This window comes from Macrotis lagotis, chromosome 2, assembly GCF_037893015.1.
Source record: "Macrotis lagotis isolate mMagLag1 chromosome 2, bilby.v1.9.chrom.fasta, whole genome shotgun sequence".
Lineage (NCBI taxonomy): Eukaryota > Metazoa > Chordata > Mammalia > Peramelemorphia > Peramelidae > Macrotis > Macrotis lagotis.
In genome coordinates, this window is record NC_133659.1 from 205,823,278 (window position 1) to 205,839,905 (window position 16,628).

The 16,628-nt window shown below is 38.9% G+C and overlaps 1 protein-coding gene across 3 annotated transcripts in view; it reads right to left on the reverse strand.

Moving 5' to 3' along the window:
• Positions 1 to 16,628, reverse strand: part of DNAI2 (dynein axonemal intermediate chain 2) — a 92,685-nt gene that overhangs the window by 17,897 nt on the left and 58,160 nt on the right. For all 3 annotated transcript variants that reach the window (XM_074224647.1, XM_074224645.1, XM_074224646.1), the window contains exons 9-10: positions 9,462 to 9,685; positions 381 to 516 (exon numbers count right to left, since the gene is read on the reverse strand). In XM_074224647.1, the coding sequence (XP_074080748.1) occupies positions 381 to 516; positions 9,462 to 9,685 (360 nt within the window). The remainder of the gene's footprint in view (positions 1 to 380; positions 517 to 9,461; positions 9,686 to 16,628) is intronic.

Sequence of the window (16,628 nt, forward strand, 5' to 3'; positions counted from 1 at the left end):
GCTTAGCACATGCTCAATAAATGTTTATTGAATGTCTTTAGTATAATTTAGTTCAATTTAACATTCATAAGTACCTATTTGAAGACAGGCATCATGCTATTCCCTAGAGTTAAAAAGAAGCAAACTAAAGTCAGCATTCTCTCAGAGCCCTGCAACAAATCCCTGTGAATGGCTGTACTGTTTTTCATGTTGACATAAGAGTATGTACTGTTCCACAAAATTATACATTTACACAAACACATATACACACAGTCACTCATACAAAAAGATCTGCCTCATCCGATATAAACACAAACACATATATCTCTCTCCTTAGGAAGATCCAATTTAAACAAGAAGAAAGTTGTATGAGAAAGTATCTCTAAGGATAAGAACACAACCTTGAGGCTGAGAGCAGGATCGCTTTGTTTGAATACAAAGTCCCAGATATCCACAGTTCCATCCATTTTAGTTGTGAAAAAAACAGCTGGTCTCTGTGGGCTCCAGGCTCCATCAGTTATATAAGCCATGTGGTATCTGTAAAAAATTATAAGACCATTTCAGGATTCAAGGTTCTATTTGATTTGTTTTTGCTTTGTTTATTTGTTTTAAAGAGGTGGATGGCTTCTGTAGAATTGTACTGTCAATCATATGTCCCTGAACAATCCAAGGCAGTTAGGTGGTACAGTGGCTGGAGCACTAGAGTCAGGAAGATGTGAATTCAAAGACAGTCTCAGACACTTACTAGCTGTGTGACCCTGGCAATCACTTAACCTCTATTTATCTCAGTTTCTCATCTATAAAATGGAGACATGCTAGAAAAGGAAATGGCAAGCCATTCCAGTATGGAAAATCACAACCAGAAATGACTGAAAAATAATTTAACAACAAATGTGAAAAATTACTGAGCTTGGAGTTCACTAAAACTTCCATTTCTTTTCTAAGGAAGGCAGGGTGGTGTCATGGTTAGGGCTATGGGTTAGGAAGACCTGGGTTCAAATCCTTCCTAAGACACTTACTGGCTCTATAACTGGGCAAATCATCCTCTTTGGGTCTTATCTTTCTCCTCTATAAAATGAAGGAGTTGAATTCAATTGCTTCTAAGGTCCCTTCCCAGCTTTAAATCTAGAATTCTATGATTTTTTTTCCTCATATAAACTGCAATCTATTCATATTTTTCTTAGCCTTAGCTTGAGTGTCTGATTTTTTTGAACCCATATTTTTGCTCATTCATTTTTCAGTCATGTCCAACTCTTCATGAATCTATTTGGGGTTTTCTTGACAAAGATACTTGGAGTAGTTTAACATTTCCTTTTCTGGACTTTACAGATTTTCACTGATGAAGAAACTGAACAGGGTTAAATGACTTCTCCAGGATCACACAGCTAGCAAGTGTCTAAGATGAGTTATAAACTCAGGAAGAGGAGTCTCCCTGACTCCTGGTCTGAACTCTATCCATTGCATCTTCTAGCTACCCTCTTTATTTATTAGTATTGAGTTTTGTCTCTTAGTTTTAGACCTTCCTGCCTGCTGACAGAAACTCCTTGGATCTTGAAGATTCTGTCTTTGACAGTATTAGCTATCCTCAATTTTCTGTCATCAGAAATTTTTATCAGCATACCACTTATGTCTTTATTGACAATAAAAATATAGAACAGGACAGGACCAAGGATAGATTCCTTTGGCTGCCATTAAAAGGCCTTCCTTCAGCTTGACACAAATCATTAATCATCATTCTGGGTCTGGCTACTCAATCAAACCCAACAAACTGAATTATTATACAGCACTCCTTTTTCTATTAAAGCAAACCTGCTGGCAGGTCTGGATGCATTTAGTTCAATAGAAGCACTTTGCCACATTTGAATTTCCTTTAATTCTGGTTTCAGGCTCATATTCATTGAATTTCCTTTATCAGACTCTGATTCAGACCTCTGACTCTCTCCCCAAACCTTAGCATCAACATGGTTGCTTCCAGTTTCCCTAACATTCTCTTGGAGTAGAAGCAGATAGTTCTTTTTTTAAAAAAATACTAGTTTTGGGGGTGCCTAGGTGGCACAGTAGATAGAGCACCACTCCTGGAATCAGGAGTACCTGAGTTCAAATTCAGCTTCAGACACTTAATAATTACCTAGTTCTAGTTTTACCTAGCTGTGTGGCCTTGGGCAAGTCACTTAACCCCATTGCCTTGCAAAAAACCCCCCCAAAATACTAGTTTTTCCAATTACATTTATAAACAATTTTTGACATTCATTTAACCAAATTCTCTCCCTCTCTTTTTTCACCCCCTTCCCTGAGACCATAAGCCATTTATTATAGGTTTTACATGTACAATCATACAAAACATATTTTTGTATTTGTCATGTTGTGAAAGAAGTCACAGATCAAAAAAAAACATGAAAATACAAGAAAGTGAAATAGTATGATTCCATCTCCATTCAGATTCCATTAGTTCTTTTTCTGGAGGTGCTTAGCATTTTTCAGCATTAGTTCTTTGAAATCTCGAATGGATCACTGTATTGCTAAGAATAGATAAGTCATTCATAGTTGATCACTGCAGTATTATTCTGGTTCTGCTCTAGTTCACTTTGTATCAGTTTGCCTATTTCTAATACTTCTAATATCACTAGGCAGCATAGTTTGTTGAAAAAAAGGATTGAATTTGAAATTAGAGAATCTGGTTCTAATTTTGGCTTTGCTATTAACTTACCTATATTACTTTGGGTAAACACCTTAACCTCATTGGGTCTCAGATTTCTCATCTGCAAAATGAGGCTTTTGAAATAGATACTCTCTTGTCTCTTTCAGTTCTAAATCTATCATGATTTCCACTTCAGAGGTAATATGTTCTCAGACCTTTTCAGCATCATTTACTACTTTCCATATTTATCTCACAAAATTGTACCAAATGGTAAAACTCTAATGTATGGAAAGAGCTACTAACCACCAGCTCACCTTTAAAGCACAACAATGACATCTTGAAGAACCCTTTTGGTCTGAACTGACTATCACAATTTCAGAGTTCTGCATTTAACCCAGAAATACAATCAGAGATAGAATCATCAGGTCTTTTTGTTTTAATTTTTGTAAATTTGACTTCTAGAGATATTCTGAAAACCCAAGTTTGGTGACCCACTCTGTACCAGCCCTCCATCCCATTTCTGCCATAGCTCCCAGACAACTTTTCAGGAATATTACCCTGAAATGATGAAATAAACCTTGCTCATCCTTGTACCCTATGGGGGTACCTGTGAAAAGAATGGTGAGCTCCCATTCTGCCATCCTTAAGGTAAAATTATCCTTGACTGATCTTGCCAGACACTCATTCCAGCCTTACTGATTCAGGTTGTTTTTTGTTTTTTTTTAAGTTTTTGCAAGGCAAATGGGGTTAAGATGATTCAGTTTTAAGATAAAGAACTGGGGTCCAGGTGTTTGATAAAAAGGATCTAAGAGCTAGAAAATGAGACCCAACTGAGAAATCAAACACAAGAGATAGACAAATGCTGTATGGTGAGGATATTGTTGTTTGTCCTTTTTTTTTTAGTTTTTGCAAGGCAATGGGGTTAAGTGGCTTGCCACACAGCTAAGTCATTATTAAGTGTCTGAGGCTGGATTTGAACCCAGGTACTCCTGACTCCAAGGCCAGCACTCTAGCCACTGTGCCACCTAACCACCCCTGTCCTTCATTTTAAAGAGAACCAATGATATCAAGGAGTAATGTTCTGACTTGTGGATGAATTGGATTTAAGTGAGGTCCAGTAGCGGAACAGAAGTCAGGACTAATTAGCAATGACCTAGGATGCAATTGCTGACCTTGGCATCTTCCATGTCTGACCAAGCTCTAAGGGCTCCACAGTGCCTGCTTCAGTTACCTTCATGGCTGTTGGAACAAACTGTTCTCATCTACTCATTCCACATATTTTGAGTAGACATCACCCTAATTCAAAGGTTAATGAGGCCTGTTAAATCTTCAACTTAGTTTAACCTACTTGCTGAGATGGTTTTACAGGGATGTGGCCACTGCCCTTGCCATAGCTTCTTGGAGCCACAGTGTTGGGTGGACACCAAAAGTAGATGAGCAGCACTGAAAAAGGCTTGGCAAGCCCTCACACCAACAATGCTAGTACAGTGAGGATATCTGTTAAATTACTGACCTGTGAGTTGACTTGAAATGATTCGCACTTAATTTATCTTTTACATTAAGTATATATTGTATCTATGTATTCTATGATCCAGTGACTTTGACTTCCTTGCTATTCTTTGAATAAGTCTCCTGACTGGATATTTTTGCTGGTTGCCTGACCCCTCCCTCACCCCCCACCCCCAGCTAGAATTCCCTCCCTCTTTATCTCCAATTCCTAAGTCTCCCTGGCTACTTTCAAGTCTTAACTAAATCTCACCTTTTGCATGAAGTTGCTAAAATTTTAGTTCCTTCTGAGAGTATCTCCAGGTTATCCAGTATATAGCTTGTCTTATTTACATGTTATCTCCTCTTACATTGTGAGCTTCTTGAGTCCAGGAATTGTTTTTGTCTTTCTTTGTATGTGTGATGTAACTTAGTGCGGAGCCTAGTAGTGCTTGATAATACTTGTTGACTTGGCTTTTATTTGTTGTGGTTGTTGAGTTGTATTAGGTGTGTCTGATTCTTTGTGACTCCATTTGGAGTTTTCTTGGCAAAGATACTGGAGAGGTTTGGCATTTCCTTCTCTAGCCCATTTGACAAATAAGGAAATAGAGGCAAACTGGTTAAGAGACTCATCCAGGGTGCCTGAGCTTGAATTTGACTCAGATTGCGTGCTCTATCCACTGTGATACCTAGCTGCCCTTGGCTTTGATGCTGAGGTTTTCCTAGGATACAGTCTCCCCTAGCTTCTGAGATGACAGTCAAGAGTCACCTTCCCCCATCTCCTGGCTTCTTGTTCCCTCTTAGAATTGTGATGCAAGATCATCTTGAGTGGGAAGAAATGATCAATATACTCAGGCTGAGGACAGACTTACTGGCACCCATGCCTGGCCATGGGTTGATCGATCAGTGAACTCCTGTTAGGGATGATGGATGGTGTGTGATAAACATTGCTTCTCTCCCTTGGATGGAACTCACATCTTGTTAATTAGTAATAGCAAAATTTGTTGATTTATCTACTCATTGAGTTGACCAGAACAAAAAATAGAAGCTAAAAAAGTGGACTTCTTACTGGGATAATGAATATTGCCTGTTTCTGACTCAGATTAATGTAGGAGGAGCACTGGCCACTCAACTTAGAAAGGGGACTCCTTGGTAACGGAAGAAGCACTCAGCAGCAAATAAATTTGACTAGGTGATGCAGCTCTTGTGGAGGCTTCTTGCCCTAGAGACATGAAAAAGGGAGTGGGCAACAAAGGGAAATGGGTGGAGTTGGTGTAAAGATAACAGTGATAATAACATCTGGGTGGTGCTGTATTGGGATAGGGCACAAACCTTGGAGTCCAGAGGACTGGAGTTCAAATCTGGCCTCAGACACTTTACCTTTCCTGGGGAAGTCACTTAACTCTGTTTGCCTCAGTTTACTTATCTATCAAATGAACTGGAGAAGGAAATGGCAAACCACTCTTTACCAAGAAAAACTCAAATGAGGAGCTGGAACACAATTCAACAACAACAACAACAACAACAATGACTTAAAAGAAGAGTTTAATAATTGATCCTTGACTGATCAACAATTGATTTCAGGGAAGCTTACAGCTTCCCCCAAAGTGCAAGAAGCTTTGGTCCAAGGACAGTTAATCATCAACTGTGGTAAAGTCTAAGTTCACCATTCTTCCTTTTTCATCTGTCACTTAATTTCCTCAGGCCTCAGTTTACTCATCTGCAAAAATTAAGACCTTAGATAAGGTGGCTTCTAGTAGCCCTTCTAACTATCTGATTCTTTGTGACCCCTTCTTAGGGTTTTGTGGCAAAGATATAGAAAAAAGAGAGTGAGAGGAAGAGATGGACGATGGATGAGGGAAGAAAAAGAGAAAGGAAGCAAGTAAGAGAGAAAAAGAGACAGAGACAGAGAAAGAAAAGGGATTTTAGACCTCATCTAGTCCCAACTCAACAGATAAGTTAAATGACTTGCCCATGATGCTTGAGGCTTAATAAATAATTGAAACAATGTTGAAAGAATCTGGAATGCTCTATGGAATTCACTATTATAAACCTTTTTTTTTTTTATCAATTTAGTCAATGAAATACTTAAAAAATATTCCTTTAAAGTTAAATTAAATTTATTTCAATTAATAAAAATCTATTATTTTCTTCTTTCCATCTTCATTAACTAAAAAAAGAAAAAATAAAATCCTTGTAACAAATATATGCAGTCAGGTAAAACAAATTTCCCACATTATGTCCAAAAAATGTATTTTTCCTTTTTCATAGGGTGATACTATAGAGTGGAGAAATGAAAAGACGTGAGAGATCTTGGGGAAGATATCCTTTCACCCCTGTACTGCTGAGGGAATTGGAAAGGAAAATAAACATTTTCATCCTTTTTGCATGAAGAGGACCAATGACATCAGGAGGGTAATGTCATGATTTGTAAGTGAATTTGATTTAAGTGGGGCAGTGCAAAGTCATCAACTTCACTTTCTCCTCCAGAGTCATTGGAAGTGCAGTGGCAAGACATATTTCAGGATGACTGCTAATGCAGTGGGAGACCCTGGCCTATTTAAGCTGATTTTTTCCCACAGATTGTCAGTTTGTCTGTGACAACACCCATTCAGTGATTAAAGCCTAAGCAAGATAAAAGACGGTCTAGTTTGTCTTCACAATGGAATCAGGCTGGGAGAGGAAGACCCATAGAGTTTCTGGCAGAACAGAAACAAGTACTATTTACATTCACTCTGAACCATCAAAATCTAATCAATGAGCAAGTGAGGCTGGGACTGGAACCTGTTATTGGTCAATCAATAAGAGGCCAAGTGATTTAGGTTTAAAAGCATAGTCAAGTTGCTCCATTTGAATCCAAATGAGCTTTATCAAAGTTACATTTCAAGAAATCATAAATGAAAACTATGTAAGACAAAAGAGTTAATTATGGCAGTTTTTGAGGGGGGTGGAAATGATAGAATAAATAATAGAGGGGAAAAAATCTAGCCCCTAAATATCAGACATGGCATCTATATAAGGTTATATAAAGATATGACTCCCTGAGTGGACAGAGGGAGAAGAGGAGGAGAAAGAGATGGAGAAAAGGAAGGAGAAAGAGAGAGGAAATAGCAGCATTGCCATAATTTTCAAAATAGATGTGGAAAGAGGAAGAAAAAGAGGAATAGGGAAAAATACTCATCTTGGATGCTTTGGTTATTTTTTTAAATGACTGGATATTCAACTGATTATTGTATATCCTTGATTTTTTTTTCTAGGTTTTTTTTTGCAAGACAGTGGGGTTAAATGACTTGCCCAAGGTCACACAGCTAGGTAATTATTAAGTGTCTGAGGTTGGATTTGAACTCAGGTATACTCCTGACTCTAGGGCTGGTGCTCTATCCACTGCACCACCTAGATGCCCCTATATCCTTCATTCTTGAAGAGGATCATTGATATTGATTCTTGTCCTTCATTATTAAAGGAGGCCAAAATGGCACCACTATGTTTGAGACAAATTACAAGTGTTTCTGACTGTGACTGATCAGACCAATATGAGCTCCAGATACTCTATGTGAACACTTGAGGTGGGTACTCTAAACTTATGTCACATTTCCTTTGAGCTATTTCAATTCTGCCTTCTTCATAGAGTGCAGCCCCCTCACTGATGAGGGCATTCCATGCTGGGTGATCCTGTGCCAGGGTGTCTGGCACAGGACCAATTCTAAAGTTCTTTAATGAGAACTTCAGGGTGTCTCAGTATCACTTCTTCTGACTCCCTTGTGAGCACTTGCCCAGTGTGAGTTCTCCATAAAAGAGTATTCTTTTGATAAGCATATATCTGGCATGCTAACAATGTGTCCAGACCATTGTAGTTGCACTCTCTGAAGTAATGTTGGAATGGTAGTTAGTTTAGCTTGAGAAAGGATCTTAGTGTCTTGTATCTTCTCCTGCCAAGTGATCTTCAGAATCTTCCTATGGCAATTTAAATGGAAGAGATTCAGTTTCCTGACTTGGTGCTAGTAGACTGTCCAGGATTCACAAGCATATAGTATTTGAGGTCAGCACAATGGCTCTGTAGACCTTTCTAATACTTCTTCTCTCCCACAGTTTCTTTCAGAGCCTCCCAAATACTGAGCTAGCTCTGGCAATGTGTATCAACCTCATTGTCAGTGTGTATGTCCTTGGAAAGTACATTGCCAAGGTAAGAGAACTTGTCCACGGTATTCAAAAATTCTCCATTTGCTGTAATTGATAGTTCCACATATGGATGGTGTGGTGCTGGCTGATGGAGACCTGTGTTTTCTTGGTGTTAATTGTTAAACCCAAATTAGCACAAACAGCAGAAAACTGATTCATACTTTGTTGCATCTCAACTTTAGAAGCTTCAGTGAGTGCATGATCATCTGCAAACAGAAGATCATGCCCCAACACTCCCTCAACTTTGTTCTTGGCTTGTAGCCTTTTCAAGTTGAAGAATTTGGGGTGTAGGGTGTGTTCAAGGGAGACTAGTACCTTGGTGTGAGAGCTGCCCAGCTGCTTCAGGGCTACTCTCCACCTTTGATGTCCATCTGAGTCACCTAAATCTCACCTGTGGCTCCAAGAGGCTGTAACATGAACAGCAGCTGCCACATTCCAGTAAAACATTTCTGCAGGTTGGCTAAACCATATTGAGGGAAACCAAGGGAGTCTCAAACTCATTGATGAATAGTGGGGGGTATCTACCCTAAGCATATGAAGTTTTTCACCACTGATATATGTGAATACTGAATAGTATTTCCTTCCCAATATCCCTCTCTTGATGCTATGGGATGGGATGGAGTTGGGTGAGTAGGAAGAGGAAGATCAGGACAATAAATCTATAAAAGAAACCTGTGTTGGGAAAGATCAGGTGTTCTTAATCCAAGTTCCATGAACTTAAAAAAAAGTTTTGATAATAATATTTCAATATAATTGGTTTCGTTACAATCCTAGGTGTTTTGGTTTCTGAAAAATAATTTTTCTGAGAAGGGGTCCATGAATTCTACGAGCAAGAGGGGTCCTTCGCACACAGAAAAGGTTAAGGACCCCTGGACTAGATCCTTTTTTTTTTTTTTAGGATTTTGCAAGGCAAATGGGGTTAAGTGGCTTGCCCAAGGCCACACAGCCAGGTAATTATTAAGTGTCTGAGACCGGATTTGAACCCAGGTATTCCTGACTCCAGGACCAGTGCTTTATCCATTGCGCCACCTAGCCAACCCCTAGATCATTTTTAAGATTCTAAGTTTTCTGTTTCACAGATGTGTGTATTATGGCACAGTGATCCAAAGGTGAAATTAAGGCTCAGTCAACCAGACCCTTTCTCTGCCCTCCAACCCTTCCCCTACTCAGATCTACTTACTTGGTCCACATGATACATGACTCCCTGCTTTCCTCAGACCAGATACGGACTGCCCAGTCACCAACAGTCAGGAAATTCTTGGGGTAGAAAGGATTTCTCTGCAAGGCATAGATCGGACCATGATGTCCAGAGAAGGTGCATACAATCTTCTCAGCTATGGTCTTGGCTTTTCGATTGCAGGATATCACAACCCCTTGCTCAGTTCCCACCATGAACTTGGTTGGCTGTGTAGGAGAGATATGGAAGGGAAGACACACAATGGAGCAATGATTCTAGATTCCTCTTGTATAGCTTTTGTACCACTTAGATCTCACTTCAAGGCTTAGGATGGATATTTGCTCATGTACACACATAAACACACCCACACCCACCCACCCACACATACATACACATGCACACTTATCTCTCTCTCTCTCACTCTCTCACACACACACACACACACACACACACACACACACCTTCCTCTTCTCACCAGAATAATGGGAGTCTCTCCTCTTCCTATTTCAATCCTATTCATTCTCAAGTAAACCATAAAGTCATTCCTAGTCCTTAAAATCATAGTTTAAGAGCTAGAAGGGGCTTTTAAGTATTGTTGAGTCCAATCCCCTCATAGTAATAGCTGGTGTTGATATACCACTTGCAAAATATATTATTTCATGTGACCTACCTAAACAACAACTGCTTTGTCATGCAATTATTTTGTGTTATGTAGCTGTTATTAACCCCATTTTACATATGAGGAAACTGAGAAAAACAGGGTGAAGTAACTTGCCCAGAATCACACAGTAAATATGAGCCAGAATTTGAACTCAGTTTTCCCTGATTCCTGTCCCAGCATTCTGCATTGTGATACCACCTAGCTGCCTCTCTCATCTCCTCTAAAACTAGATTTTGAGACAACCATATGTTGTTTTGTGTGATTATGAATTATTTCATATATGTGGGCCTTAGCTCCCCAAACTTAGTGTAAGCTCTTTGAAGTTAATTAAGGCCCTTATCTTTTATTGTTTCTACATCTCCCCACAACTAACCTAATTCTATACAGAGTATTAATACTCATTTGCTGGATGAATGGTCTAGTTTAGTTGGTAAAAATAGAAATAGTAGGGGCAGCTAGGTGGCATAGTGGATAAAGCACCGGCCCTGGAGTCAGGAGTACCTGGGTTCAAGTCTGGTCTTAGACACTTAATAATTACCTAGCTGTGTGGTCTTGGGCAAGCCACTTAACCCCATTTGCCTTGCAAAACCCCCCCAAAAAATAGAAATAGTGATGGCAGCTGACATTTATATAGTTCTTTAAGGTTTGCAAATGGTTACATATGCTAACTTATTTGCTCCTTAGAACAATCCTATGTTAATATTAGTGGTATTATTATTATTATCATTATTATTATTATTATTCCCATTTTCCAAATAAGCTCAGGGATATGAAATGATTTATCTACCATAAAGGTAAAGATTTAAGGATAAGAAGGAGAGAGCAGATTGACCCTACATATCTTGTAGTTGATCCTGGAGCTACTGGTTGGGACATCCATTGCCAGAAGCTGAGCTGGCAGAGGTCTTTAAAGGCTCATTCAACAGTTGGATCTTATTCAATCAAACTTGGCTACTCATGCTTCCAGTGCTGCTGGGTCTCAAAGGTGGTTTTTCTCTTTTGCAATTCTCTACAAGTTTGCCCTTGGGCACAGCAGTTATGGTAATTTGCCCATGTAGGCTCCCAGATTCTCTAGATGCTGGACAGTCTCTTCCTCTGCAAAGCAGTTAGGTTAAGTGACTTGTCCAAGGTCACACAGCTAGGCAATTATTAAGTGTCTGAGACCGCATTTGAACTCAGGTACTCCTGATGGCTTGTGCGCCATCCACTGTGCAACCTAGCTGCCCCCTCCATTTCTTAAACATGTGAATTTCTCTAGGTTTTAGCTATTTAAACCCTTGCAAAGGCATAGTCAATTATTACTTTTTTATTACTTTTACTAATTTCATAATAGTAAAAAGTCATGTTTTGTAAAGGGATAATAAGACATTTACACCTTTTGAACACATTTAAACTTCTTCAGGTGTGATATCAGGTAAGCTGGGGTTTTGTTGGGAAATGAAATGTTAAACCCCACCATGTCCACCACCATCACCAATCTACCACTATCCAAAAATTTTTCTATTCCCAGGAAAACAACTGAAGTTTAAAAAAAAATACCAGGAACTATGCTAAGTGCCTTATAAATATTCTTTCTTTTAATCTTCATGACAACCCTATGAGGTAGGTACTGTTATTATTCCTATTTTATAGTAAAGAAAACTGAGGCAAATAGAGGTTTAAGTGATTTTCCCTGGGTCACACAGCCAGGAAGTATTGAACTCAAATCTTTGAGGTATTTTCTGGCAATGTCCCTGTGGCATAGTTTTAAAATAATACGCAAATTAACTTTCTTCTATAAATATACTGAACCACTAAAACCAGTTGGCTTAGGTATTTCTAAATGTGTGAATTTGTCAATGAATATATTAACTACCTCAACTTACTTGAGGTCCCCAATTATCCAGATAACTGAAAAGAGCTGTATTAACTAAGGTACAGTGTCTTGACATACCAACAATCCTTTGCAGCTGAACATGTAGAAAATTAGCAACACTGAAGTCAAGGTCATACCAGTTTTGAAGCAGACCCTGAGTCATTTGACGGTTTATGGACCATCAAAAGACACCCTTATCTTCAGAGCTATCTCTAACTGTTGGTTATGGGGATTTTAGAATATATCCTCTTTTTTTTTTTTTTAAGGTTTTTGCAAGGCAAATGGGGTTAAGTGGCTTGCCCAAGACCACACAGCTAGGTAATTATTAAGTGTCTGAGATTGGATTTGAACCCAGGTACTCCTGACTCCAAAGCGGGTGCTTTATCTACTACGCCACCTAGCCGCCCAATATATCCTCTTTTATGGTTTTTGGAGACATCCTCTTATCTTGTTTGCACTGTCTCTGCTTATCATCAAGAATGCCTTCTGGGGGCAGCTAGGTGGCACAGTGGTTAGAGCACCAGCCCTGGAGTCAGGAGTACCCTGAGTTTAAACCCGACCTCAGATACTTAATAATTACCTAGCTGTGTGGCCTTGGGAAAGCCACTTAACCCCATTTGCCTTGCAAAAACCTAAAAAAAAAAAAAGAATGCCTTCTGATTTGTGTATTAAAGAGTCACAGCTCTGACACCTGGAATTTCTAACTCCTCTTGCTTCCTACATTTCCCGCTGGGAAATAGGAGTCCCCACTTCATTCCTTTCTAGTACCTGCCCAATTCCTTGCCTTCTTTTATTTGAAAAATATAAATATTCTCCCCATCCATTACTTAGTTGAGCTATTCACCATTGTCAACTCCTCCCATGTACATGTCTTATTTCCCTCCTATTAATAAAACTCTTCTTTAATTTCTCAGGCATCATCCTCTTCTATTTTTTCTTTTCCAGTGGGGATTTCACATATCCATAATTGAACTTTTCCTTCTCTTCCTCTGGTTTTCTCCCCTTTAGGGAAATGGGGGATACAAATATCAAGAGCTGAATATCTTACCCCTTTGGGGGAAAGAAAGATCTAAATTCTCAAAAGAGAGTGTCTATGTTGGTTTCCAGCATTCACTTTCAAATTCACAATTACAGTTTTACCAAATAGACAACATTTTACAAAACTATCACGGGTTACTGCTTGACTTTATTTTTGCAAGGACCTTCTCCCACACAAAAACAATAAAGAAAAGAAAAAGAAAGAAAATCTGGCTTCGCTAGTCAATGAGAACACGTATCCCTACAGAACTCCCAGAAAACCTGGAGCACTTCTCATAGGAATTAGACACATGGGGTCAACTGAAAGTCATTCCCTCATCTCCTGTTGAAAAACAAAATCATTCTGTGTGAAAATTCCTCTGGGTCCCAGTCACTAGGGATCCCTATAATGTGTAGGGAATTCTAAATTAAAGCCTTGACGTGCTTCTCTAACAGAAAAATCTAGATTCTAATTTAGAACAGGTAGACTAACTTAAAAAAAAAAAACTAAAAAAAGCACCAAAAATGATTAAGCATTTTAATTCAGGATTTCTAGGTTGCCAGGCAAAACTATTCTGTGACTCTATGGTCCCTAAGGATCTCAGTTGGGACTCATGTCACATTGAAAAAAGTGATTAGGTCTGCTTCAAAAAATCAAAAAGAATATAGATGAGCTATATACATGTAATAAATATATATGGTATATTTGCATACATGTATATACATTTTTGTTCATTTGTGTTCACTCTTTGTAATGCCTTCTCTATATTGTTGTCTTTATGTGGGTCTCTATCCTTCAACTCTGGATCAAATTCTCTTGAACTGAATCGCCAACCACAGTGGATTGGGGCTGGAGGGGGGCGGGGAGAAAAGAGAAGTCCTTTTCTATATTTCATCCCTCTTGCAGGGGGTCTCCTCCATAGGTAGCTCCTGCTCCTGGTCTTTCAAATTCTTGAATTCTTTGAATTCCTTGCTTAAAAACTGATAAAAATTTGGCCCAAAGAGATGAAATGATTCACTGAAGGCCCTATAGTCAGGACTAGAATATAAGTCTTCACATTCTATTATTCTACTCTATTCTGCTAACTAAAGTCAGAAGAATGATAAATATGCCATTCCAAAGTTGCCAGCCTTGAGACTCCCCCATTACATTTAGCTCTGGGCCGTAAAAACAGAGTTCTATTTCTAACTTTGTCAAGATTAGGAGAAAGAAAGGAACAGATTTCATAGGTCTACTGCTGCCCCTCAGGCTATAGATCATAAAGGTGAGAAACTAATGAGAAGCTATAGCCAGGAATTCCCACCCCTAGAGGTAAACTGGTGAAAGAGATCATGGAAAGGCTATATTCAAAGTGATACAGTAAGGGAGATAGAGTTGGGGGGAAACTAAAGAGTTAGTAATTAGAACTGTGAATGTGAATGGGATGAACTCTTCATAAAACAGAAGTGGATAGTAGAATGGATTAAAATGTTGTTTACAAGAAACACATTTCAAAGCAGAGAGATACACACAGAGTAAAGGTAAAAGGCTAGAGTAGAATCTATTTTGCTTCAGCTGGGTTGGGGAAAATCAATTTATCAATAAGATAAATCTTCTCCCCAGAAAAAAAAGTCACTTTAGAGGTCAAAGAGACAGAATTAAGGTGTATAAATACCAACATGTTGGAAAGGACAGGATAAAGCCTTGTGGATTCTTTATTGAATGAGACCTCTTAGTATAGTATATTAGAGATTTCCTGCCCCACCAGGATAGAAACAGAATTAGGGCTAGCCATAGATATAATGGATAGAATGCTGGCTCTGGAGTCAGGAAGACTTGAGTTCAAATCTAGCCTCAAGTACTTCCTAACTTTAGCACTGTGGATAAATCATTTAATTTTTATTTTCCTCATCTGTAAAAAGGGGATAATAATAGCACCCACTTTGTGGGCAGAGGCAAGATGGTGGAGAGAAGGAAAGAACTTCATTAAACTCTCCTTGGTTTCCCTCAAAAACAACATCAATCAAGCCAGATTCTGGAATGACAGGACCCACCAAAGAAGAGAGTGGAACATTTTCTAGCAAGGTCTGACTCAGGTATCAGGAAGTGGAACCCAGGGCAGGGAACTGAAGCAAGCATGAGTGGAGTACAGAGGGGGCCAGTTGGTCCCAGTTAAGCAGACCAATGGTATAGCAAGCCAGCTGGGAAGACTCTAACACAGGCACCCCAGATTCCCTGTTCAGCCTGTGCAACTGGGTTGAAAGGCCTAGCCAGTCAGCAAATTGTTAGTATTCTCAAAATGGAAGGCCCCAGCTCAGGGAGCAGGCCTCTAGTGTTCTCAGTGTATAATATCTATGAGTGGGTTCTCCTCTAACACAAGAAACAGAACCCAGATGAGTAAGAAAAGTCAGAGAAAACTTGTGCAGAAAGAAGGCTACATTGAAGGTAAAGATGGGCAAAACACCATCTCTGAAGAAGACAGCATCAAAAGTAACTCTAGAAGGGAATATGATTTGATCTCCAGCACAAAAGTACTTTTAGAAGAGTTCACAAAGGATTTTAAAAATCAAGTAGGGGGGGTGGCTAGGTGACACAGTAGATAGAGCACTAGCCCTGGAGTTAGGAGGACCTGAGTTCAAATCTGACCTCAGACATTTAATAATTACCTAGCTGTGTGACCTTGGGCAAGCCACTTAACCCCATTTGCCTTGCAAAAATCTTTAGAAAAAAAAGAAAGAAAAAATCAAGTAGAAAAAGTGGGAAAATAAATGTAAGAAAAATTCAACATCTTGCAAAAGGAAGTGCAAAAATTAAATGAGGAAAATAAATCCTTTAAAAATACAATCAGACAAATGGGAAAAGAAAAGAGTTTCTTCAGAAATACAACTGGGCAAATGGAAGAAGATAATAGCTTCTTTAAAAATAGACTTGGGGGCAGCTAGGTGGTGCAGTGGATAGAGCACCAGCCCTGGAGTCAGGAGTACCTGAGTTCAAATCCGGCCTCAGACACTTAATATTTACCTAGCTGTGTGGCTTTGGGCAAACCACTTAACCCCACTGCCTTGCAAAAAAAAATAGATTTTACTAAATGGAAAAGGAAATGCAAAAACTAACTAAAGAAAATAATTCCTGGGGCGGCTAGGTGGCACAGGAGATAGAACACCAGCCCTGGAGTCAGGAGTACCTGAGTTCAAATCCAGCCTCAGACACTTAATAATTACCTACCTGTGTGGCCTTGGGCAATCCACTTAACCCCATTGCCTTGCAAAAGCCTAAAAAAAAAAAAATAATAATAATAATAATAATTCCTTGAAGAATAATCCTGGACAAGTAGAGGCTAAAGACTTTATGAAACATCAAGAATCAGTCAATTAAAATTTTTAAAAATTAAAAAAATAGAAGAAAATGTAAAGTACTTCATTAGAAAAACAACTGATCTGGAAAATAGATCTAGAAAAATAATTTAAGAATTGGACTACCTGAAATACATGATCAAAAAAAAGTCTGAACAACATCTTCCAAGGAATCATCACGGAAAATTGCCCTGATATCCTATAATCAGAGGGTAAAATGTGTATTTTGAAAGAAAGTAGTGTCTTAGTGTATTGAAAGAATACACTAATCACTTCCTAAAAGGGATCCAAAAATGAACACACC